This window comes from Narcine bancroftii, chromosome 6 (genome assembly GCF_036971445.1).
Source record: "Narcine bancroftii isolate sNarBan1 chromosome 6, sNarBan1.hap1, whole genome shotgun sequence".
Classification (NCBI taxonomy): domain Eukaryota; kingdom Metazoa; phylum Chordata; class Chondrichthyes; order Torpediniformes; family Narcinidae; genus Narcine; species Narcine bancroftii.
This window is the reverse complement of record NC_091474.1, coordinates 136,271,320-136,299,228: the sequence shown is the minus strand read 5'-3', so window position 1 is coordinate 136,299,228 and position 27,909 is coordinate 136,271,320. Positions and strand designations below refer to the sequence as shown.

At 42.6% G+C, this 27,909-nt stretch overlaps 1 protein-coding gene across 1 annotated transcript in view; it reads left to right on the top strand.

Annotated features, from left to right (window-relative positions):
* Positions 1–27,909, top strand: part of rims1a (regulating synaptic membrane exocytosis 1a) — a 172,606-nt gene that overhangs the window by 33,941 nt on the left and 110,756 nt on the right. Inside the window, exon 4 of the mRNA XM_069886157.1 lies at positions 21,394–21,503. Within this exon, the coding sequence (XP_069742258.1) occupies positions 21,394–21,503 (110 nt within the window). The remainder of the gene's footprint in view (positions 1–21,393; positions 21,504–27,909) is intronic.

The following is a 27,909-nucleotide window of genomic DNA, read 5'->3' as shown; positions in this document are numbered from 1 at the left end:
CCAGCACTAGATGGAGGTGGTGGGGTGCTTGTCTGCTTGGTCTGGGTCCCTGGGAGCATGGTTTTCAGTCCTGAGTCTCGAGTGGTTGCAACGCCTGGTTCCACTGGTTTGGATCTCATCATTGCAGCAGTTCTTGCTGGCAGTGAAGGTGATCCAGCACTGTGTGTTTTCACAGCTCCAGCTCACCAGAGCACCACTGAAGCCAGTTCACCAGGTGTAGTTTGATCACAGTCAGTCACATGGGAGGAGACACTCTCTCCCAATTCATAGTGCTGATCTGGAAGCCTTCAGAAATAAGGTGGCAAGCCCTATTGCCTGTGGTTCCAGTCACTCTCCTCTTGGCAATAATAGGAGAAATTATCAAGAATGATTGATGGCTGTGGTGAACTATGGGACTTCTGGGTCAATACAGGTAAAGGTTGATGATCCATCTTTTCCCTGGAGGAATTCTATGTCATTCCAGGCATCTGGAGGAGAAGTTGTTTGCATTGTTACTGTGCGGTCACCCACCCAAAGGAAAGTCATTCTGCTTGAAGTATATATCAAATATGTTCTGCATTATCTCTCTTCTTTTGTGCATTAATTCTCTGTGTATCAGCATCAGTTGTTAAACATACTGCCATTGGACCCTGCTCTCACCATCAGTCATGCTGTAATGCAGAAGGTCCTGTGTACCCATCCCTTTACTGGGACAGCCCATTCACACAAGGTAGACAGTTTGTGGCCAGAGGTCTGTGATAACTCTTGTAAAGCATAGTTCAGAGCTGTGTTTCACATGATGAAGTACGGCAGAAGTTTCCTGCAAGCTTGCCAGTTGACTGGTGTGGCTGGTGGCAGCACCCTGGAGCAGGGGATAATGCCCCAGTTCTGTTCTTGAAGGAGTTGGATGACTATAAAATTTAGCTGAATCAGTGTAAAGAGCAATGGTCAGTGCATTTTCCAGTCTGTCAGGGCATCTATAGGAAACAAGTCCATGGGGATGTTTTACTGCACTGTTCACACAGCATTGCCTGGGACCCTGGAGCCCATCCTCTGCAGTTGGGAAATAGGGTCAGCTGTTTACCAGACAGACACAGACTAGTGTGACAGAGCACAGGTAGAGCCTCTCTTAACGCTGAACTAGAACCTCTGCTTACATCTGGCTGACCCGTGCTCACAGCTGGTCAAACCCTCTCACTGCTTATTGCTGGCTGGCTGGACAGAGTTCAAGTTTATTGTTACAATATACCTAGTATAGTGAGAGTGATTCATATTAAGTCAACTCTAACATACAGTATTTAAGGCAGAGATTGCCAGTTATTTGATTTGTCAGTACTGTACATCAAGGGTTACAGGGAGAAAGCCGGGGATGGGGCTGAATGGGAGGATGGAGCAGTTCATGATTACAATGGGGGAGCAGACTCGATGGGCCAATGGGCCTACTTCTAAATCTTGTGATCTTATAATGTATACAGCAGTACAAAGCAGAAAAGCAAGAGCACGTTGCAGTGCATAGCGGACGATGAAAAAAATCATTATAAACCAACGGCAGCATGAGATCACTATTGGAAGTTCATTCAGGAGGCTCTACTCCAGCAGTTATCTATTGGGACCTCATCCCTTTCTATCTCTGCATTTCTTTACAGTTGACACTGACATTCAACTGCATATTCATTCAATGACGTGTCTCTTCTCCATAGTGGCTTTCAGCAAGAGTTCTCCATCTCATCTCTCCATCTGTTCAACACTCCACCACTCTTAGTGATAGTTCTTCTCTGTCAGATTGTTCTTCTCCACCCATAGAGTCATAGAGCTACACAGCATGGAAACAGACCGTTTGGGCAATTTCCCAAGACCATTTGCAGTAACAGCACCCCAGAGCCAATTGGCATTTCCAATTGGAAATGCAGAGATGTGGGGGGGGGGGGGGGGCTTGCAGCTGCATTATAATGGAATTCAATCCACACTGAACACAATAATCACTCAAGAGTGAAAAATAAACTACTAGAGCAACTTAGCGGGTTGAGCAACATCTGTGAGGGGAAGGAATTGTCAACGATTCAGGTTCCAACCCTGCAACAGTCATTCAGGTGACCCTGAAATCAGAAAAGAATAAACAACAATAATTTGTTTAATGTCAACAAATAAGCTGAATATGGTGAAGACAACAACAGTGACTTTATAGCCCGACTTTCCGCTGAACAGTACTTTAACACAGCATTTTTAGCAGGAGAGACCACTGGTACTCACATTCGTTGGGGTCAATAAGAAAGATAGTTTGAATTTCACCTGATGACTTGCATATCTCAAGTGATTGAGAGTAGATAGGTGAGACAGGAACAGGAATGGGAAGACCATATGAGGGTACATAGACTTTCCAAACTCTGCTTACTTGGATGCCAATGCTGCACCTTTGGAGAAGGTGGAAGAACAAGATGACATTGGCCTATGCAATGTGCCTTTGCCCATGGAGAGGAAGGCTATCACCAAGTGTAATAATCACAGAAGAGTTTGCAGATCCTGGTTAAGAACATGCACACAGCAGTTATTGGAGGTTAACCATCTCAACTGCAGGAGTTTATCAAGGCACAGGCACAAGCCCAACCATCTTCAGTTGCTTTATCACTGACTTTTAATCTTTCAAAAGGTTGGAAGTGGTGAAGAGTGTGGATGATTGCACAATGTTTAATTCCATTCACAACTCCCCAGCAAATGAAGCAAGCTATGCCTACCTCCAGCAAGTCTTGTAAACATTCAAGTTCAAGCTAATAATTGGCAAAGAATGGCCCACCAATGACTATTTCCAACAAAAGTGCTCACCATTTATCAATGGTATTTTCATTATTGAGTCTGCCACCATCAATTTCCTGAGTGATTATTAAGCAGAAACGTAGCTGGACCAGCGATATAAATTTACTGGTAGCAAGAGGAGGTCAAATATCATATATCTTGTGATAAGTGACTCATTTCCAAGTTCACCATCTGCAAACAGAAGCATGATGGAGAGTTCAAAATGGCTGTGCAGCTGCTAAAGGACCAGGTGTTATATACAGTGGAAACTTGGGACTATTTTATGCTGGCTCAGTGAGACACAGTGTGAGAGCCACATCACACTGAGTGGTGAGCATGCTCAGTGCAACAGTGTATTCCTACTTGACCGGCAGCCTGAGATGTGAGTAAAAGTTTGTGCTGTAAACTTACAAGCTTCTCTGAGTGTTTATTAAAACCTCCGATGGTACAACCGAGGACATAACATGGTGACAGCGATGGGATTGACAGAAACCCACATCAGATAAGGGAAAAATCCCTATAAACTAAAATAAACATGAAGAGAAGGAACAAAGGGAAAAAGCACCATTACCTGACGACCAGAGGTGGAGAAGAAAATGGCCATAGCAGCAGCAACATTACATCTAGTCATGGACTGGGAAGCCGACGACATCATAGAGGCTTTTAAAAAGTTCGAGCAGAAGTGCAACCTGGCATTCAAAAGTCTCCTCAAGGGAATCACACTAGAGGGAAAGGTTAGTTACATCCTTCTTTGGATGGGGGAGCGAGGACTAGACCTGTTTAATAGCTGGGAGATGGGTGAAGGGAAAGAAAATAATCCAGAAAGGATATTAGAAAAATTTTCCTCTCATCTGTAACCGAAATCCAACCATAGAATAAAGTGATTTGAGTTCCAGGGATTAAAACAAGAGCCTGATGTGTCAGTAGATAATTTCCTCACAAGGCTAAAGAACATGTCAGCAAAATGCAAGTTCAAAGAAATCGAGGAGAGAAGAGATGACCAACTAATCTGGGGAAGGGCTCATCCTGAAGGGGAGAAATCTCTCATGGGAAAAGACTGCTTGAAAGTAGCAGATGCCGTAGACGCAGCTAGGGCCTTCGAGGCCACTCGGAGGCAAATGCAATCCCTCTCCGTGCAGGCCAACACACTCCACAGTGATAGAAGGGTCGATCCCATAAAGCACATGCAGAGAAAGTCGCAGACATCCGAGAACTGCAGGAGGTGCAGCAGAATACACCCCTTCAGTGACCGCAAGAAATGTCCCGCATATGGTTCGAAGTGCAGGACCTGTGGGAAGGTCAGTCATTGAGAAAAGATGTGTAGGTCTGACATGAAAAAAGAAAGAAACTAAGAATACAGAAGGAAAGTACACCACGTCAAGGGAAGTGACAGCAGTGACTCCGACCCAGTGGCACTCGGCATTGAAACAATACTCCTTCATGAGATGTCCAAGAAAGTGAAGGGAGAAAAAGATGAATTGCACACCACGATCCAAGTAAAAAGAAAGATCAGAAACAAACCAACAACATTCAACTTGAAAATAAAATTGGATACTGGATCACAAAGCAACATCCTCCCACTTAGACTGTGCCGCCAAATGTTCCCCGAGTACATAAAGAATGGGTATCCAGAGGAAGGCAGACTAGAAGCTGCAAATGTAACACTCACAGCCTATGGTGGCCCTGTGATTAAACAACTAGGAAAAGTCCAAATAAAAGGCAGACATAAAGGAAAGAGCATCATATGCACATTCTTTGTGGTTGACAACGACAGACCAGCAATCCTAGGCCTGAATAACTGTCAAAAATTATACCTAATCTCTGTAAACAAAGAGATCAGGGAGAAGAAGATGTCCAAGAGGATCAATAGTGACACCCCACTTGAGCAACGTCCTCCGATCACAAATAAGGCAGAGCTCATGGACATGTACCCTGAATGCTTTGATGACACAGTCGGGTGCTTTGGGAACTTTGAATACCACATTACTATAGACCCAAAATACAAACCAATAATCCATACTCCATGGAAGGTGCCAATAGAGCTGAAACAAAAGCTAAAGCAGGAGCTGGAAGAAATGGAAGAAAAACGAGTAATAGCAAAAGTAGTCGAGACTGAGTAAATTCTGTAGTAGTAAAAGAAAAACCGAATGGCCGCCAAAGACCTAAACCAAGCAATCAAAAGAGGGCACGATCCAATACCAATGCTGGAGGACATCACTTCTGAACTAGCAGGATCCAAAATCTTCAGTAAGCTAGATGCCAAGAATGGGTATTGGAATGTGAAGCTGGATGAAGAATCGACACTGCTAACAACATTCAAAACTCCATTTAGCCGGTACAAGTTCCTGCGTCTACCTTTTGGCCTAAAGGTGAACCAAGACATCTTCCAGCAAAATATAGACGAGTCCTACATGGGATGCAAGGGCGCCGTCGGCATCGCAGATGACATCCAGATTTTTGGCAGAGACGGGAAAACCCATGATCTCCACCTACATGAGGCAATGGAGAGAACAAGTGTGGCCAGCATCAAATTCAATGCAGACAAATGCATCATCAAGGTGGAGGAGTGCAAGTTCTTTGGAATGGTGTACACACCTGAAGGGGTCAGGCCAAACCCAGAGAAGATAACAGCCATTGCTGAAATGGAACACCCGAAGGACATAAAGGAACTAAGAAGCTTCCTCGGCCTGGTCCAATATATGAGTTCCTTCATCCCACACATGTCAGACAACACAGCCAACCTCAGAGAGTTACTGAAAGAGGATGTGGAGTTTCAGTGGTCACCATCGCATCAGTGAGATTTGAAAAGCTAAAGGAAGTGGTCTGCAGAGAAGTAGAACTGAGCAACTATGACAGAAAAAAACTGTCACGTTACAAATAGATGCTTCCACCAGAGGCCTCAGGGCAGGATTGGTGCAGGAAGGAAAACCGATAGCCTTTGCCTCAAAAGCCCTGACAACAGCAGAGACCCAATATGCCAATATTGAAAGGGAGCTGTTGGCAGTCGTATATGGATGAGAAAAGTTCCACAAGTTCCTCTATGGGAGACAGTTTGTGGTAGAGAGTGATCATCGTCTGCTGGAACACATCCAGAAAAAGAACCTAAGCAAGGCACCAGCCAGATTACAGAGGCTACTCCTCCGGCTCCAATATTACAACTCTACCTTGAAGTATAGGCCAGGGAAGGAAATGGTGCTTGCTGATGCTTTGTCATGTCTTTCTCCAAATGAAAAATAAGAAATGAAAGACATGGAAATTAAGATCAATCACCTTGTCAGGATAACCAATAACAAACTAAACCTGATTAAAGAAGAAACCGCAAAAGATGAAGAGCTGCAGCTGCTCTCCCAACAGGTGATACAGGGATGGCCAGAAAGGATAAAAGAGGTACAGCCTACAATATGTCAGTATTGGTCTGTCAGGGACGACATATCCTTGGAGAATGGTGTACTACTGGCAGGGTCTCGGCAGATAATACCAGAGACAATGAAAAAAGAAATTCTCCAGAAAATACACCAAGGCCATATGGGAATGGAGAAATGCAAACTTAGAGCAAAGTCAGCAGTTTACTGGATAGGCATATAGAAGGACATCAAAAACATGGTGGCTACATGTCCGGCATGCCAGAACTACACAACAAAAAGAGATGATACCTGCGGAAATACCCGCCAAGCCATGGTGTACAGTGGGAGCAGACCTGTTCACAGAAAATCAAGAATGGTATCTGATTGTGTCCTGCTACTACTCCAAATTCCCCTTCATCAGGAAAGTGAAGGACCTGAAAGCATCGACTATCACTGCCGCAGCACGTGCAGTCTTCACAGAACAAGGGATACCTGAACAAGTGATATGTGACAATGGGACCCAATTCACATCGCATAAATTCAGAGAAATGGCTGCAGAATATGGGATCACCATCACGACTTCATCACCACATGACCCCAAAGGCCATGGATTCATTGAGAGGCATGTACAATTAATCGCACTCTTACAAAGTGTTGAGAAACAAAGGAAGATCACCAACCTCGCCCTACTGTCACGGTGAGCCACGCCTTTGAGGGCCGACATGAAATCCCCAGCAGAGCTTCTGAATGACAGAAAGTACAAGACAACCCATCCACCAGACGACCAAGAGGAAACAAGAAGAAAGTTGACTAACATACTAGAGGAAAGTCGTCAACATTATAATAAACATGCACAAACACTACCAGAACTCTTCCAAGGGCACCATGTGCACATTCAAGAGCCAGTGATAAAAACTTGGAGTCCAGCAAAGATTGTTCGAAAAGCTCAGACACCAAGGTCATGCATCATTGAGACAGAATCTGGCAGGCAGCTGAGACGAAACAGGACTCACATTCGCCTAAACCCAGATCTGACACTGAAAGCACCAGAAACTTCTGTAAATTCAATAACTTGTGAAGGAATGCGAGTAGAAACCCCAACCAACAACACCATAACAACTGAACAGCAAGCAACAGGAGAACCGAGGCAAACAACACCACCACCCACAACCGTACTAACACTACCGAAGCAAACAGACACAACAAAGTCTATGAGGTGGAGATGCAACGTCCTACCACCAGTGTGATACCCCTGAGAAGAATATAGAACTGCAGTTGTGTATTAATTAGAAATCTTAATTCTTAATGGCAAGTGCAGGTAAAGAAGCAGTAACATTTTATTTTTAAGAAATGTAAATCTTAATAATCTTTTCACTTTTAGACTTTTTTTTAAAGAAGTGGATGTTATATACAGTGGAAACTTGGGACTATTTTATGCTGGCTCAATGAGACACATTGTAAGAGCCACATCACACTGAGTGGTGAGCATGCTCAGTGCGACAGTGTAGCCATACATGACCGGCAGCCTGAGATGTGAGTAAAGGTTTGTGCTGTAAACTTACAAGCTTCTCTGAGTGTTTATTAAAACCTCCGATGGTACAACCGAGGATATAACACCAGGCAACTTGCAATGTACACCAATCCTCTCAATCTGTCTTCAGCATCTCCTTCATTGATGCATCAAAAACCATTCTGCTCTCAGCATATCCAGACCTATTCTGCTGAAGATTGTTGAGCACAGCATACCCCACCATTCTGGAGGGACATCCCACAATGCTGACTAATGCAATGCCTCTTGCCTCTGTCACTCCAAAGGTCCACCCCAAAAGATACTTCCACTAAAAGTGCATCTTCAGCATACCATTGGGTGGTCTCATGGCCATTAAATGGTTGTAATAATTCTGAGCTTCACTGGTTTGTCATTTAAAAGTGTAATCAGCCATATTACAAAACAGACCCATTGTTTTTAAGTTGCAGCTGATGAGCTGGTGAATTAGCATTCAGGTGAATGGACTGCCACAGGACAAAGGCCAAGTAGCAGCTGCCAACAATCTTGAATAATCTTGCAGTGGTTTCTCATCTGCTTGTTGGAGTAGTAATTCTGGGTAACCAGCAGGGCATTGCCTATCACATTTGTGTGGTTGAGAACAAATATGTGACAAAGCTGGTATAATTGATGTTGTTTCAAATTATTAGACTTCTTAGAATCGTGCATGTTTCAACAAGATCTCCCACAATAATAATGTTCCCTAGATCCCTAACCCAAACCTTCTTTGTTCTTATCTTGTACTCTGATGCCTTATTGAATTCTGACAATTATGGTACCCTGCATCTACTTGTTCCCCATTATCTAACATGTTTGTTACATTGTTCAAGATATCAAACAGATTTGTTGAATGCTCTTTCCCTTTCATAAAACGATGTTAACTCAGCTTGATTGTCATTGAATTGTGCAGTATAAAATCAAGCCCTTCAGCCCAGCATCAAACACCCCCTTTACATTAATCTCCACTAATTTTATTTTACTCTCTTTGGAATGTGGGAGGAAACTAGTGCATACAGAGGAAATCCATGCAGTAACAGGCATAGTATGCAAACTCTATATAGACAGGACTCAGTGTCAGGATTAAACCAGATCACAGGAGCTCTGCAGCAATGCTGATTAATTCTGTACAGTATTTTGATTTTCTAATCAACCTGCTGTTAATTCCTTACAGCTGATTCCAACTTTTTCCCAAAGGCAGGTGTCTTCCTCTTTTCTTCAGTTACATTAACAAATGTTTGCAGTTTTATAATTTTCTGTGACCTCACCAGAATCCATGGATTTTTCTTGTAGTTTGCAACCAATGCATTCTCTATCCCTGCAGCCACTTTCTTTAAGATCTTAAGATGCAGACCATCAGCTCATTTGGACTTATTGACCTTTGCTTCCATTAGTTTTCCCATTACATTTTCTCTGGTGGAAAGGTGGCTCCTTCCTCCTTTGCTGTAACCTCTTAATTTTTTTAAATTATTTTTGGAATGCTTTTTGCCATTTAATTCAAGTCAAAATATTCATTTGGAATCTTTCTCATTTGTGGAGAATAATATTGGTATATGCAAGGGAATGTACAAGATCTGATTATTATTTAAATCGTGAACCATTGCAGCATGCTGTTTTGCAGAGAACAGGGAATGTTTGTGCATGAATTACAAAAGGTTAATCAAGAAGGCAAATGGGATGGTGTTCTTCAGTGTTGGAAGGATTGAAGTTAAGAGCAAGGAGGTTCTGCTGTTACTGTACAGAGTACTGGCGAGCTGAATCCAAAGCACTGCATCTCCTGATCTCCTGACTTGAGAAAGGAAAAACTGGCTTTGGAAATGATACAGAGGATGTTCACGAGGAATGAGGACATTATGTTATCAGGGCAGATTGAGTAGCATGGGACTATACTCGTTGGGGTTTAGAAGGATGAGAACTGAGAAAATGAGTTTTAGGTGTACACAAACACAGTGCTATTCTGTCCTGTCTTTTTTGTGAGATCTTTGTCTTGCAAACAAGATTTGAAAAATTAGTTTGGTCATATTTCTAATAAAACATTATAAATAGTCATTTGAAGAAGGTTAAAAAGTACAGTATTTCAAAATGACTGGCTCACAAGTTACTTTTCTTTTTCTGCAGTGATGTCTTTACTGCCTGACCTTGGGTTGCTCCAATGATCTTCCCTAGAACTATTGTAGTACTTAGTTAATCACAAAAGTTTCTCACTGCAGGAAACTTTACAAATCATGGTGTCCCTTCATGTAATTATTGGGAGAACAATTCTAATTTCTCTAAAATCTCCCAACAGTCTTTTCCTATAATTTGGAACAAAATTGTTGTTCTAGTAATTACATCCTAATTTTTACCACATCAGAATTAATTGAGGTTAATTAATTGACCTGACAGATTTCCTCGGCTTTGCGGAAGCAAAAAGGTCTGTTTAATATTTGATTCAGTCATCCGGCTGACAGTCATGTGGTGAAGACAGAACCAGAAGAGAAACATTAAGGGAGTGTGACTGTCAGATCCTCTTCTCATTTTCAATCATCCATAAACCACTTCGTCCCTCTCATCTTACCCCTGTAAATAATCGCCGTTAGTTGTAAGTAAATAAAAGTGAGTTTGTTCTCCTCACAAGTGTCCAAGTACTATCGATCACGTTACAATTTTACTAACTTACTTTTGAAGATGGGATGGAAACTCTTCTGAAGCTTGACATGCTCCAGGTTGACCCTCTGCTCCCAGAGGCCCCAGAAGAATTTGTTACTGGTTGGAGAGCTTTCAGTCCTACATCGCAGCCACCCAAGAAGTCTTCCACTCCGACGCTCTCTGGAGATCAGCCCTTCTCTCTCGAGTCAGGCCCAAGGGACACTTGGTCATCAGGGACCGTGTGACATATGAGACAGCCATGAAGGGTCTGTAGACCAACTAAATGAAGCCCCAGAATGACGTGGTGGTGAGGCACTGACTCTCTCAACGTCGGCAATGACTGGTGTAGTGCGAATAAAAGCTCTCACGACTGGAGCCTATAATTGAGGGTAGGGTCTTAAAGTGGTCTTCAGAAGGGCTCGGGGTTTAGGTGGAAAACCAGGGTTATATCTGGGTAGATGGGAGCGAAGCCAGCCATCAGTATAACACATCACCAGTGAATCTCAGTTCACTGCATTCACCCCTTCCTGCAGAATGTAGGATCTGTGGATGAAGACAGAGAACATTGATTCAGAAGAAAATAAAAAGAATATTATATTTACAAATTTAAGCAGTCTTGGGGCTCTGGAGATCCTGGTAGAGCACCTCAGCACTGGAGGGCCTTGGTCCCCTTGTGAAGGAGGAGCAGTGTGCTGGGTTTCTAGCTCTAAGATGGAGGGGGATGCAATCTCCTCCTGAGCCGAATACCCCAAGGCCCTGGCTGGGGGTGGCAAGAATGAGCTCTGGGGCTGGTAGGGCACTTGAGGCAATGGACTTTCTGTTCCGGCGGGTGCCAGGTCCATGATGGAGATAGTGTCCTTGTTATTCGGGTACTCCACATAGGCATACGTAGGATTGGCGTGGAGCAGTTTCCCCCTTTCCACCAGGGCGTTGGTCTTGCTTCTCCTCACGTGCTTCCTGAGAAGGAGTGGTAAGCCAGGTTGGGAGCATAGTTCCTGATGCCGACCTCTCAAAATTGCATAGGAGTTCATGAGGAGTAGCGTTGGCCACTGTACATAGTAGCAACCAGATGGAATGAAGCACCATAGGTAGGACTTCCTGCCAGCATGAGTCTGGAAGGCCTGTTGACTTCAGGGCCAGTTTGACAGCCTTCCAGACTGTGACATTTTCCTTTTCAACATCCATTCCCCCGGCTCATAGCTCGTAGTCATGCTGGATGTGATGCCCCTCACCAGCAGGTACTGATGTAGCTCGTCACTCATAAAAGATGAGCTCCAGTCGCTATGTATATAGCTGGGATGCCCAAACAGAGTCAAAATGGAGTCTAGGGCGTTGATGACTGACAAAATGGATGAGTCCAGACATGAAATGCCGAATGGGAAGCGGGAGTACTCATTAATGATCATGAGGAAAAATGTGTTCCTACTCTTGGACCAAGATGACTTGATCAGGTGCACCCTTGTGGGGTGGTAGAAGTGCGACTTGCACTCTGGGCAGACCTGGCGAGATCTGGTCATTTCTCTGACATCATCTATGGAGTAGTTCAGATTGCGTGCCTTGACAAAATGAGCTATACGGGTAACTCCTGGATAACCGAGCTCATTATGCAGAGACTGCAGTTGGCCAGTGTGTGCAGAGGCACAGCTTCCTCTGGATAAGGAATCTGGAGGGTCATTAAGAGCTCCTGGTTGGTAGGTGATGTCATAATTGTAGGTGGAGAACTCAATCCTCCACCTAGCAATTTTGTCATTCTTAATTTGGGGCCTTGTTGACACTATTGAACATAAATACAACAGAGTGCTGGTCAGTGAGGAGCATAAATTTCTTACCAGCCAGGTAATGCCTCCAGTGCCCCATGGCTTCTACAATGGCCTGACCCTCTTTTTCTCATAGGGGTTTCAGAGCTCATGGCCTTGCAAAAGATTGCAACTGGACTGCCCGCCTGGTTGAGGGTAGTGGCCAGGGCTACATTCGAAGTGCCACTTTCCACTTGGAAAGTACATTCTCATCAGCCGCGTGCATGGTGGCTTTCGCAATGTGGTTTTGGACGTAGTTAAAAAGCCATTTGGGCTTCAGCCAAAAGGGGAAATGTAGTGGCTTTTAGGAGGGAATGAACCTTATCAGGGATTCACTGGATGTAATATGAGGAAAACCCAGGCATCTCCTCAAAGCCTTCATGGTCCTGGGAACAGGGAGCTCTAGCAGGCGGTGCATCCTATCGGGGTTGGGCCAATGATACTATTCTCCATCACGTAGCCAAGGATAGCAAGACTTTTAGTCTTGAACAGACACTTGCTGGAGTTATAAATGAGGTTCAGGGCTTTTACTGCTTGGAGAATGCTCTGAAGATTGGCATAATGATCCTCTAAGATATGGCCACAGATGGTGACATTGTCAAGATAGGGGAGGTAGCCTTCAACCCATACTTATCCACCATTCTGTCCATCTGCCTCTGGAAGATGGAAACACCATTAGTAATACCGAAAGGGACCCTCTGGAATTGATAGAGATGACCATTTGCCTTAAATGCCATGTAGGGATGGTCCTCGGAATAGATTGGCAGCTGCCGATAAGCATCTTTCTGGTCAATGGTCGATACTGTGCTATATCATTCACCATGTCCGAGATTCGAGGGAGGGGGTATGTGGCCAGGTGTATAATGCGATTAATTGTTTGGCTACTTGTTTTCCACTTTTACCACCGCCACTTGCGCTCTCCAGTAGCTAGTGCTAGGTTCAACAATTCCTTCATCGAGCAGACCTTGTGTCTCAGACTTTATAAAATCTCAGTCTGCTGTACTGTACCTCCTGCTCTTGGTAGCAATGGGTTTGCAGTCTGAGGACAGGTTTGGGAAGAGAGGAGGAGGGGGTCGATATTCAGTGTGGAGAGGCTGCATGTTGGTTCTGATTTTAGAGGCCCTCTGTTTTGAACCATTATGGGAGGGAGGGGACCAGAATACTCCAAGGTGACACAAGAAGTCCAGACCCAACAGTACCGGAGCACACAATTAGTTAAGTACATACAGGCATATTTTACAAAATTCCCCCCCTTCAAACAACAAATGTACGATGTTCATGAATACAGGTAGAGTGCGAATGGGATGCAAAGAATATATGATAATTGGAAGGATAACCTTCAGGTTGTATTCTTGTACAGTTTGTGAGCCTATGAAGCTTTCAGTAGAGCCTGTGTCGATTATGCATTTAGTGGAATGTCCATTTACCTTGACTGTCACTATAGAGTTGCAAAGTTGATGAGGTCTGTCCTGATTCAGAACCATGGAGGCTAGGACCCTGGAGACTCCATATTCCTCACTTGAGTGGCCCCCACCATCCCAATTTACCTGCGGGTAAGATGGTATTGACCTCGTGGCACGGGAAGAAGAGCAAGTCTGGAACATGCTCGTGACTGGAGTGAGTTCGAGGTACGTGAGGCATCAACTCCCAGAACTGGGGAAGGAGGACCTTGCCAGTACACTCGACCTGGTGAAATCCCTCAAACAGGCCCAATTGGAAGCGGACCACCTTGCCAACGAAAGCGGCGCCTTCTCTGAAAAACAGGCCTATGGCGCACAGCAGCTGCCCCAGGTACCAACTACCGCAGCCGCGCGCGACCGGGAGTGCTACTTCTGTGAACAGGCCAAATTCCCCCGCATCAGATGCCCCGCGAAAGACACTGTTCTAGATGTGGTAAGAGGGGACACTAGATGAAAGTCTGTTGGGTAAAGGAGAACCCCCAGAAGGCTACCGAGTGCGTGACCCCTGAAGAGTCCCAAACCCTGTGCTCAAGCCCAGAGGCATGTGCCCCTGCCTCTCCATGCTGCTCACCATTGCCATCTTGCAGTGCCTCATAGTGGGAACCACTACCAGAAGAGAAGCAAAGGTAGGAACGACAGTCGTCAACATTACTGGAAGAGAAGCAGCAGCGGGAACAGTGCCCATCTTGGCGCTCCTCATGGCCGATGCCACCTCTCCAGCCGGCAGATCAAGACGACAGTGGCATGGGAAACAATGCAGCCTCTGGAGTGCTGGCATCAGTCGTCCTTGACCAAGAGAAACCCCATCAGCTGAGAAACTCGACAATGGAAGTGGGTGTGAACAGACATTTAACGGTCTGTTTAATAGACATTGGCTCAACGGAGAGCTTTATAAACTCTATGACTGCTCAGCAGTACAACCTAAAGGTTTGGGCCTTCACGTCCTGTGTCACCTTAAAAGTGCGACCATGGAGTACTCAAGCCCACTTCTCCCAATCACGGTGCAGAACAGAAGGCCCAAAAAGCCGGACATTGCACATGGTCACTCCACACTGAATATCGAACCCCCACCCCTGTTCCAGATCCAAACAGCCACAAAGCGCAGGTGATACATTGCAGGGGACTGGGAATTTATTAGAGCCGAAACTCAGCGGCTGTCTAAAGAGAAAATCATTGAACCAAGCAACAGCCTGTGGAGAGCCCAGGAGGAGTTGTGAGAGGGGGAGAAAAGCCCAGGCTAGTGATTGACTATAGCCAAACTATTAATCACTTCACATTCCTGGACGCATACCTCCTCCCGCGAATCTCAAAAATGGTGAATGAAATTGCGCAGTACCGGTCTATTCAACTATTGACCTGAAAGCTGCATATCACCTGCTGCTAATCTGTCTGAGGACTGTCCCTACACAGCATTCGAGGCAGATGGACAACTTTATCAGTTCCCTAGGGACCCCCTCGATATTACGAACGGGGTCTCGGTCTTCCAGAGGCAAATGGATGAAATGGTAGATAAGTAGTAGTTAAGGGCTATCTTCCCTTATCTTGACAATGTCTCCATTTACGGACATCATCTGGACGACCACGATTCCAATCTTGAGAAATTTCTCCACACAGACAAATCCCTCAACCTCGCGTACAATGTCAGTAAGTGCGTGTTCCGGACCAAGCATCTGGCCATCCTGGATTATGTGGTGGAGAACAGCGTCATTGGTCCAGACCCCGAGTGTATGCGCCCCCTCTTAGACCTCCCCATCCCATAAAAGCACTGAGGAGGTGCCTGGGCTTCTTCTCATACTACGCCCAGTGTGAACCTCATTTTGCTGACAAGGTCCTCCCCCTATTAAAGTCCACCTCCTTCCCATTATCGGCTGAAGCCCAAGTGGCTTTTAGCTACATCAAGAGCTATATCGCAAAAGCCACCATGCATGCAGTGGTTGAAAAAGCATCATTCCAGGTGGAGAGTGATGCCTCTGGCTTAGCTCTGGCCATGACAGGCAGGCCAGTAGCTTTCCCCGCACCCTGCAAGGCCATGAGCTCCGGAACCTGTCTGTGGAGAAGGAGGCTCAAGCCATTGTGGAGGCCATCAGGCACTGGAGACACTACCTGGCCGGCAGGAAATTCACACTGCTCTCTGATCAGCGATCTGAAGCATTTATGTTCAATAATACAAATAGGAGTAAAATAAAGAATGACAAGATCGTGAGGTGGAGGATCGAACTCTCCACCTATAACTATAAGACAGTGTATAGGCCAGGTGGACTCAATGAGCCTCCAGATGCCCTATCCCGAGGAAGCCGTGCTGCTGCACACACTAGCCAGTTGCAGTCACTCGATCATGAGTTCTGCCACCCAGGTATCACCCACATGGCTCACTTCATCAAGGCACACAACCTGCCCTTCCCTATCGAAGACATCAGGGAGATGACCAGGACGTGCCAGGTCTATGCTGAGTGCAAACTGCACTTCTACCATCCCAAAAAAGCACATCTGATAAAGGCTTCCCGCCCCTTTGAACAACTCAGCGTCGATTTCAAGGGGCCTTTACCCTGTACAAACAGAAACATGTACCTTCTCAACGTTATCAATGAGTACTTGCATTTTCCGTTTGCTATACCCTATCCAGACACCACCACCACCAGTCACTAGAGCTCTGCACTCCATTTTCACCATGTTTGGGTGTCCCAGGTATATTCATAGCGTCTGGGGCTCATTATTTATGAGTCAAGAGCTACACCAGTAACTGCTCACAAGAGGGACCGCATCCAGCAGGACGACTCGCTACAACCCTCGGGGGAACGAACAAGTTGAAAAGGAGAATGCAACGTTTTGGAAGGCTGTAAAATTGGCCCTGTGGTCTAAAGGCCTTCCAGACTCACGCTGACAAAAGCCCACCACACTCCACTCCATAAGATCACTTCTCTGCACAGCAACCAATGCCACTCCTCACGAAGAAATCCACGTCGGGGGTCACTCTGCTGGCATAGCTAACAACACCACGACCGGTCCCGCTGATAAAGCATGTGAAGAGAATCAAAACAGACCCTCTGGTCAAGAAAGTGCACCTACTGCACATAAACCTGATGTATGCCTATGTGGCATACCCGGACAGCAGGGAGGACACTGTCTCAATCAAAGACCTAGCACCCTCAGGAACTGAAGTCCTGAAGCCCTCAATAGGCCAGGAGCCTCCAAAATTCCCGCGCAGGGTTCTGGGCGACATGGTCCCAACGGAGCCACCATCAGACCCTGGACCCTCGAGCCCCACAAGAGGCCCGGAAAGTCCTGGAAGAGCAAAGTCCACCAGTACCAAGACGCTCGACTAGAATAACCAGGACCTCAGACAGGCTCAACTTGTAAATAATTGTAAATATTCCTCACTGAATGTGGTCTTTGTTTTCGCTTGCAGGCTCTTTTCTGAAGGAAGGGGTGAATACAGTGAACTGGAATTCACTGTCTGTGTGTAGAGTAGACAGCTGATCCCTCCTCCTGGCTCCACCCTTGTCGGTCCCGATATAAACACTGTTTTCCCGCCTTTCCCCAGATTCACCTGAAGACCTCTGTAAATACTCGCCATTAGTTGTAAGTAAATAAAAGTGCGTTTGTACTCCTCACAAGTCTGAGTACTATCAATCACGTTACACAATGTTAAAGGAGTTTATCAACAAGTGTGATAGCATCCCATCCACCACCCTGAGCATTAATACAATCTACTTATCATGCACTTTTGTTTACCGATTCAAAGGCTTTTTCACCATCATGCCTGCCACAGACTCCAACATACTCATCACACACACACACACACACACACACACACACATACACACACACACACACACACACACACACACACACACACACACACACCCACCCCCCCCCCCCCCCCCCAGAGTGTGGATGTCCCACACTCTTACCAGTCAAAAGAGACCATTACAATAAGTCTATTTTACTTCTTGCAGAATGGTAAGGAAGCCCCTATAAAGGGAGTCCAGGCCTCTCTTTCGCTATGCCCCACCTCCTGACTCAATAATGCTTTTATATAAGTTGGGTAGGAGACAAAACTATTAAGATTCTTACAGCAATGGCCAGTTGATTTTATTGATTAAAGTTGCCATTTAAGGAGTAAATATTTATTCTGGAGTTTGGACTACCGCGTTATTTTTGCCACTTCTAGGTCAGGCCAATTTCCCTTGCAGTTTCCTTATATCAACATCTTGAGGGTACTAGTGATCAACCACAACAATTCTGTGGCCACAAAATCAAGCCAAAGATTGAATTTCCTACAACAAGATTTCACCTCTTGATATCCCAAGATCATTCCACCACCTTCAGGGCACAAGACAGAAAATGATGGACTACTCTTGTTGCCCGAGTGCATATAGCTTGAACAGTTCTCAAGAATTTCAACATCACCAAGACAAGGCAACTTATTTGACTGCACTTCATAAACCACCTGAAACACTGCCAGAACACAGTGATTGCAGTGTACACATTTATAAAATGAACTGCAGCTGTTTGCAACTGCTACGCTCACAGCATCTTCCAACCACCAAGAATCACAAGGGCAACAGGAGGTTGCGAACACTACCAACTAAGTATCTCTCCAAATCACATATTGCCCCCAACTCAAAATATATCACTGTTCTTTCATCATCTCTGGGCCTAAATCCTGGTGCACGTCTACAGCACTATGGGAGCACTTTCATCATCACATGGGATTGTTAAGAGCAGGTTCAATCTGACCAATTTGATTGAATTCTATGAAGAGGTAAGAGAGTATCAATTAAAGCAGGCAGTATATGTGAATCACATGGACTTTCATAATGTCTTTGACAAAATCCCACACGGAAGATTAGTTCAAAAGGGATCCAGGGCAAGTCGGTTAACTGGGTCCAAAATTGGCTTGGGGATAGGAGATAGAGAGTGATGGGAAAAGGTTGTTTTTGCCTTTGAAATATTTTGCATTTGGATGCCTATGAATAGTGGTGTCCCACAAGGATCAGTGGGGCTCTTACTGTTTGTAATATGTATTAATAATTTGGATGTGGGAGGCATGATCAGTAAGTTCATGAATGACATGAAGATCAGTGGAGTTGTTAGTGTTACGGAAAGGTGCGTTGGCAAATTGGGCTGAAAATGGCAGATGGAGTTCAGTCCAGACAAATATGAGGTTTTGCATATGAGAGTAAAGGTGACCCTTGTGCTACAGGTGGGTTCTGTTTCTAGAAATGGTCTATATTGAGATTTTGTATCATGCAAATGTGCATCAACTGCATTTATGACAAGAAATGCAAGTAGATAAAGATTGTATTTATTAACTTTTTACACATTAATTTTATGAGCAAGTATTATTCCATACCTCAAATTTTTGGATAATTTCTGAATTCTGTGAGGATGAATTTCTGTTACCCAAATAGCAGTAACACAGGAGACACCTGGATCAATGAGACCCGGATGTACTCTGTGAATATTGGGTCTTAGGAAGTCTTGGACTTCGGAGGACATCCATTGATCCTTGAAGATGGTTAGATAACGTTGTCAACAAGGCATATGGAATATTGGCCTTCATTTGTCAGGGAATTAAATATGAAGTTGAGAGGTTTTGCTCCAACATTATAAAACCTTGGACAAACACATCTTGAGTTCTGTGTGTAGTTCTGGCCATCATACTGTGTGATAGTGCGGAAGAGGGTGCAGATAAATTCACCTGGATGTTGCTTTGGTTGGAAGAGTTCATTTTTGAGGAGAGACTACAGGAATTATGTTTTCCCCAGGATGTTCAAAGATAAGCAGAGAGATATTTGAAGAATTTAATTTTATGAGGGGATAAGATAGTTTATACTGAAGGAAAAAATTCCTTATACAGAGATGCATTAAATTAAAGCACATGAGTTTAAAGTAAAGGGAGGAGATTTAGAGAGAATCAGAGGGGGATCTTCTTCAGCCAGAGTGGTAAGTACCTGGAATGAATTGCCTGAGAGAGTAGTTGAAACTGGGGCAGCATTTAAGATGAGTAATTCAATTGGTTAGCTATTAAAGGCCATGGACAAAGTGTGGGGAGATGCAGAGAATGCCCATGGGTCAGCATAGTTAAAGTGGATGGTGACCTATTTCCATGCTATGATTTTTGCAGTCCATGAAGGTAGCTCACAGGCACTTGACCAAAGGCAATTGGGTGTGAATAATAAATGTTGGTCTTGATGATGATGCTGAAGCTTTCTGCAAACACTAATCTAATATTGCTTAAATCAGTACGAAGCAAGGATTGTGCACAGCTGTAGATAGAGCCTATGATACACTACATGGTGTTTTTACATTGTAGGTCCATGATTTCACCCCTCTCAACCTCATCCCATTGGGGTACCTGTCTGATGAATGCAAGTCCTACCAGAGATGCCACTCTCGTCTCAGCTGTATTGTCTGATGTTAAATAATTTATATAACTGGATTTAGGAATCACTAGGACATTCCTGTGGTGGGGCTTTGGGACACAGTGCAGTGTGGGATTTGAGGTCAAAATACATTTTTAATTTAGACAGCCTTTCCCTGTGGCTAGTATTTGGTCACTGCCCATCAACAGGAGGCTTATTGGTGCTGGCACCCCACTTGATCAGTCTCTAAAGAAGTCTATGTTTATCTTCAAAAACGTTAACAGTTTTGGTCCTATACATTGAAAAAGATTGGTACTGAGAAATTAGGTTTTGTGATGTATTTTTAAAGGGTAATGCAATTGAATTTTGATGTTTGTATGTTTTGAGAATACTTTGTACATTAAATCACTTTGTTTTACAATCTTGCCCCATTCATTCTAATAAAGACTTTTCTAGCAACTGTTACCAACACCATTTTGAAAGCCCGTTGAATTGTGTTTCTAGTTTTCTTTTGTGTACTACAGGCAACAACTTTGAGGTTATTATTCCTGCTGAATTCCCAGTAAATTGTTTGTCTCTTGAAGTTATTATGGGGCATATCCAAAGAGGTCTGTGCAGTAATTGTTGATCTCAACTGCATGATTTCCGATTCATTAAGACAAAAAAGTTTATTAAGTGCACAGAGATCCAGCCGAAACTTCTGATGTAACCATCCATTGTAGAATCTTTTTCTCTTAATGATTTTTATGGCAATTCATTATTTTATCTATATACAAAAAGTATCAGTTATTGAATATCATTCAATGGATAAAGTTATGGGTTGTGAGGATGGTGTTTACTTTGTACACTTGGTAATATATCTGAGTCCTGAGTTATTTGGCCAGACCGAGCTCACCTGTGGCTGGCAGTTCAACTTTGTCACTTTTTGTTGCGTGTCTACTCATCTGACTTCACACATCTGCATGTTGCAGCACTGAAGTCCAAGGTGAACTGCATCTCTGACCATCACTCTGCCCAGACTCAGACTGAGTCCTTGGGTAGAGCTCAGGCTTCCTCTGTTGAGGGAGAAAGCTAGAGGCAGCTTATAGAGGTTGGTTGGCATAAGTAACTTGAACTAGGTCATTTGAATGGGGTTGCCAAGTTTGATTAAAAAGGTAGGTATTTATGTTAGTACCTTGTTACCATTTCTAGTGGTTTTAGTTATAAGGATTTGACTCAAACTATTTTTAAATGTCTCTTGAGACATTTAAAACAAAGAGATATTCAACAAAGGTGCAAGTAGAATTGATGTTTTGGTCAGAAATTAAGGTGTGGAGGTCTTTCATAGCAAGGGGTGTAGCCAACAAGGGTAAACTAATTTGCTGTTATTTGAACAAGAATTGGCTGGAAAGGTGATTACAATTGGTTGTTTAAGGTTGTGATAGTTTGAAGTTCTAGAATAAATAAGTTGAAGTCAGAATAGTAATGTTTGCTCTATTTTCACAGAGTGCACCAACAAGGAAGCCTGGTGCAATCATTAACAACAACGCCACTGTCCGGAAGGAGGGGAAGGCAGCTCCCACAGGTCCCTTTTAAAAGCTCAAGTGTCGAGCAAGGTATCATTTTCATTGCTTTTATGCTACTTTGATGTACTGTGGTCTGACAATTAATCTTCAGATTTATTGTCAGAGTTCACACATGACTTCACATACAACCATGAGATTCTTTCGCGAGGCATAGTTACCACTTATTGGTAGTGCAAAAAAACTGTACACAATGTAAAGAAATAAAGAAATGTAAACAAATAAAGAAAAATGAACTATACAATATAGAGAGGGAAAAAACAATAAAGTGCAAAACTAAAAGTTCTAAATGAGTTCCTGATTGAGTTTGTTGTTGAGGAGTCTGGTGGTGTATAATAATTTCACATTTGCTGCTGAAGGATACAAAAAGAAATTGGAAAAAATAATAGAATGGTTTGAGGCATACTCTATACCTAAACATAACGTGACATTAAAGAGGCACCGATTTTTCACATGTATAAAGGAAACAGAAGAAAGTATCAATCAGTATGTGACTGAATTGAGAAACAGAAGCAAAAGTGTGAATTTGGTGGGCTGACTGACTTGCTGAAAAAAGACAGACTTGTGTGTGGTATTCCAGATAATAGTCTAAGGGAAAGACCGCTAAGAGAGTAAAATGTAGACCTGGAAAAAGCCATAGCACTCTGTAGGGCTACAGAAACTGTAAAAAAGCAGGCAAAAGAGCTGTTCATTGAAACTAGCTGCAATGTGGATGCAGTGAACAAGAACAGACATAAATCATTTAACAGAAAGCATGCCAAAGTGGAAAGAGAGACGTGGCCAGTGAACAAAAATCAAAAGCCATGTTGTCGATGCAGTACACAAAACCTACCAAAAAAGTGTCCAGCATATGATAACACATGCAATGTGTGCAACAAAAGCAACCATTTGCCCGATGCTATAGGAAACAAGTGCAACAAAGCAAAGTTCATGCAGTAGATGAAAGGGAGATAGAGGAATTTTATGTAGATGTTGTGACTGAAAACAAGAAAGAAAATAGATACTGGATGTTGAGATTAAAAATGAATGACATATATATTTCAGTTAAATTGGATACTGGAGCACAAATTAATGTAATATCAGAGACTGATTTTAAGAAGATTAGACCGATACCAAAGGTGTATGGTACAAAAGTGAAGGTGACAGGATATTTGGGTACTGATATATCAGTGCAAGAAGAATGCATGGTCAAAGTAAGACACAAGGACAAAGAGCACATGCTAGTATTCATCGTGGTACCAAAGGATGTACAGGCCATACTAGGTTTAACAGCCTGTGAGAAACTGAACCTGGTAAAAAGAGTCCTCGTTGTGGAAAGCGAAGGAGAGACAGTCTATGATGAACTCATGTAAGAGTACAATGACTATTTCAGGGTCTAGGCTGCCTTCCAGGAGAACACACGATCAGAGTGGGACTTTGCACACACCACGTCAAGTCCTCATTTTCCACAATCCAATGGTCTAGTGGAAAAATCAGTGCAGTCAGTGAAAAGACTGATAAACAAGGCAAAAGACAGTGGAACAGACTTCTACCAGATCATGCTAGTGTACCGCACAATGCCACTCAAGTGTGGTATGTCACCAGCACAATTCCTTAAGGGACATAGGCTAAGATCAAACCTACCCATTCAGGAGAACCTCCTAAAAACAAAAGAGGGGGAGAAAGTGAGGAAGTTCAAAGAACAACAGAAGGAAAAGCAAAAGTATTACTTTGACAGAGGAACAAAAAACCTACTGGAACTCTACACTGGTGACCAAGTAAGGCTAAAAGACAAAACAAACTTATAGACTCAGAAGGGAACTGTCCTTAGTGAAGTCCAACCAAGATCATACACCATTCAGACAGATGAAGTTACTGTTCTGCGAAGAAATTGTCAAGATCTTCAAATGGGACCAGACACAGTAGATGGAAAGCTGGATACTGTTGAGCAACCTAAATGCACATCTGAGAAGACATCATCTGAGGCAACAACTCAGATTCAAGGACAATCATCAAGACACATGGATCCTTCTAAGAGATACAGTGAGCAAATTTAAGGACTCCTGTTATAGAATGAAGTACTGCGATCTTATTCGTTCTTCAAGTTTTAGTGTATGTAAATGCTAACACACAAAACAAGTTTAAAAAATGTTAACAATGTTGATAATAATGAAAATGTAAATTCCTGGTAGTACATCCTTTGGTCCCTTGCATGGCTACTACCAAGGCCTTGATTATAGTTACTGTTTGATTAGACTTGACTGCCAGCAGGGAGCTGACACAAAGAGCAGGGCATTGCAGTATGCAAAATCTGTAATGGAGGCTTGCAGCCTCATGGCATGCCTTATGATGCTGTTTACAGCAACCTTAAAGAAAAAAACTTTTCCTTCATCCGTGTGTTGTCTAAGAACTCACACTTATGAATACAATGTACAATGGGGGTCCCCAAAGATGCTACCAGGACCACTAATTTTCTTAATGTTTATTATTGATTTGAAATTGTGTGTACAGAGTATAATTTACAAATCTACATATGACAATACTCTAGATGAGGTCTAACCAGTGATTTGTAAAGTTGCAATTTTTGTTAGCGTTTAAGTTAGAGAGAAGTAAGAAATGTCATGTTGTTATTGGTTTAATAAAAATTGTTATTTTGAATTTACCATTGTCTGGTTAATTTTCTATTACTATTCCTTCGTTAGTGTTAACAAAATCTGTTTAGTCCCTAACAAAATTGAGAGGGTTGTTAGCTCGTAATAATGTATATCTGTGAAAGTGTGTATCTAAGAGTCTTTCAGTTCTTGTTTGGGGGATTTTAACCCATTTTTCCTTGCAAAAGACTTCTAGTTCTGTGAGATTCTTGAACTGTTTTACATGCACTGCTCTTTTGAGATCTATTCACAGATTTTCGATGATATTTAGGTCAGGGAATTATGAGGGCCATGTCAAAACCTTCAGCTTGCACCTCTTGAGATCATCCATTCTGGATTTTGAGGTGTGCTTAGGATAATTATCCTGTTGTAGAAGCCATCCTCTTCATCTTCAGCTTTTTAAAAATTTTTACAGATGATGTGATGTTTGCTTCCAGAATTTGCTGGTATTTAATTGAATTCATTCTTCCCTCTACCAGTGAAATGATCCCATGCCACTGGCTTCAACACGACCCCAAAGCATGATCAATGTAACCCCAAGCTTAACAGTTGGAGAGGTGTTTTTTTCATGAAAATCTGCACCCTTTTTTTCTCTAAACATTGCAGCCAAAAAATTATATTTTAACTTCATCAGTCCACAGGATTTGCTTCCAAAATGCATCAGGCCTGTTTAGATGTTCCTTTGCCTACATCTGATGCTGAATTTTGTGGTGAGGACACTGGAAAGGTTTTCTTTTGATAATTCTTCCAGAAAAGTCAAAATGTATTTGTGCAGGTTTTGCTGCACATTAGAACAGTGCACCATCACTCCAGAGTCTGCTAAATCTTCCTGAAGGTCTTTTGCAGTCAAACGGAGGTTTTGATTTGCCTTTCTAGCAATCCTATGACTAGTTCTCTTGGAAAGTTTTCTTGGACTTCCAGATCTCAACTTGACCTCCACTGTTCCTGTTAACTCCTATTTCTCAATTACATTATGAACTGAGGCCACCTGAAAATGCTTTTCTATCTTCCTATAGCTTTCTCCTGCTTTGTGGGCATCATTTATTTTAATTTTTAGAGTGCTTGGCAGCTGCTTAGAGGGGCCATGGGTACTGATTGTTGGGACAAGGGTTGAGGAGTTTATAAATCTTTGAGATTTGCATCTCCTGGCCTTTCCTAACGATGACTGTGAACAAACTAACAATCCCTAACAAGGTCTTAGACCTTGGTAAAAGTTATCTGAGAGCTTAAATCTCTTGGGGTGCCCAAACTTTTGCATAGTGCTCCTTTCCTTTTTTTTTTTTAACCCCACTCTAAAATTGTACAAAACAAAAATAATGCACTAATCATGTTTAAAACATTAAAAAGAATGTATCATCTTTAGCTTTATGCCTTTTGGAGATCAGTTCATCTTCTATTACTTCACTATTCACTGTAACAGAAATTTTGACCAGGGGTGCCCAAACTTTTGCATACCACTGTCTGTCTCTCTCCATTCATCCATCTATCTATCTATTTATAATTTCTACATCAGAGAGCTCTGGCAAGTAAGATATTCTGAAGAGATTCTATTAAGTATATTAAAGGCAAAAGAATAGAGCCCTTTAAAGATTAATAAGGTCATTTATGGGTGAAATCCAAAAATAGTATTTCTCATTTATACGTATTGTGGGAGAAGATATGCATGCAGGAGAACCTGTGAAAGTTGATATTGATGTCTTGATGAGAGTCCACAGTGCAGAGGAAGAGGTGCTCGAGATCTTATAAAGTATAAAGCCAGATAAATACCCAGCTCCTGATCAATATACATGAAGGGAAACTAAGGAAGAAATTGCAGAAGGGCTGACAGAGATACCTGTATTGTCATTAGCCATTGATGAACAAACCAGGGAACTGTAGGACTGAAATCCCAAAGGCATATTTTTAAACTTCATCATTAAAGTTTTGTGTCCTAAAAATCAAGCCTAAGAATCCTGCTGCATAGTTTTACTCCAGGCTTTTCCATCTGTCTGAAATGTGGTGGGCAGAATGTGCTCAGAACACCAGGGAGGTGAGTCCTACCTAGTGTCTACATTAATCCTTTTGTTTCTATTGTCAGTGCTTTGAACTAAACCATATCATATTAATTACTTTTTGGAATTGGTGGATACCTCAGGGACAACCATCTCTGTAAATCCTCCCAGTTATTAATTTTACTGTTTTTAATACTCCTAAACCAGCAATTCAACTTCCTTCTGAAATCTACTACAATCTTCACTGCTGTCCATCATATTACCAATTTCGCAACATTGTAAAGCTTTAAAATATTACTTTCTACATCTAACTCTCAAAATCATTGTGTTAAAAAGTACTGTAAATTTCTAGTCTAACAAATAGATACACAACCTCATTGCTTACTATAACTAAACTTAATCCCCACCACCAGGATCACATCTGCCTCAATTCCGTGACATTGTTGAATGCTTTCCAAACGTTTATTCAGCCAAAACCTGTTTACCTTGGCCTTCCTTTTATGGTATCTCATCTAAATAAAATTAGGCACGTTTTTCCTTTCGCTCGCTTTCTTTGTAGTTCATAGTGGTTTTTGACACAATGTAGTTTGAACCTATTGTTTCTTTCAATTCTTGCTAACAACTCAATTTGACTGTCAGGAGAAACATTTCAAAGTTTTCCAGTGATGCAAAATATGGTCTCCACTAGTTGATGCTGAAACATCCTTACTTTCTTTGTTCCTTAAAAAATGTTGACTGATTGCCATTCTTTTCAATCATTATGTTGCTGTTCCCTCTTCTCCAAGGGATGCGCCTTTTAATGGATCAGGTGTAAAATTGAACCACATGTTTCATTTCTGGTTTGATCATATCAGATTCTGATAGGTCTCACTCTTTCCATACACTCTTATAGAATCCTCTGAATGAGCAAGACGATATAGGTTGTCTTCCTCTACTACTAACTGCCCCACTTAAGTTCTGCTCACTTACCATCACTGATTTACATTGTGTTTTAATACCTGAACAAATAAAGGCCAACATTTTATTTTTTTCTGTTGCGGTTCCAATTTTCAGCCACATTACCTGTCATCTGAAGTTTCGCTGGTGGATGTAATCCTTCTATTTTTCACTATGTTAGCTTCTCTTCACTGATCAGTTGCTGACTTTAGATTTTACCTTTTAAAGTATTTCCTTCTAATTTCCTTCATCCCACTTCTGACACCATGTTTCTTCTTATATTCGTATGTGTCAGTTCTTAGACAACACATGGATGAAGGAAAAGGTTCTTTACTTTAAAGTTGTTGTAAACAGCACCATAAGGCATGCCATGAGGCTGCAAACCTTAATTACAGATTTTTCATACTGCAGTGCCTGCTCTGTGTGTCAGCTCCCTGCTGGAAACCAAGTCTAATCAAACAGTAACTATAATCAAGACCTTACTAGTGGCCATGCAAACATGATCACTCTCATTACATACATTTTTTCTCCATGCTGCCATAGCCCCTTTTGTTCCTGAATCTTCAACTTGACAAATCCATGATCTGTCACCTTAACAAATGCATTTTGGTAGTCTATATGTAATGCATCAACTGCTTTTCCCTCTTGGATCCATCGTCAAAAAAACTCATGACATTTTTTAGACATGATTTGCTTTTAACAAACCTATGCAAGCTTTCTCTAATTAACACTCATTTGTTTAGTGACAGGTTGTTCTGTCCCAAATTTTGATTTAATTTTGAGAGGGTGTTGGATAGATTTTTGAGCAAGAGGAACATAAAGAGTTATTGCCAAAATATGTGCTAACTGCTTTAAAGATAGCATGGAGATTTTCAGTCAAAT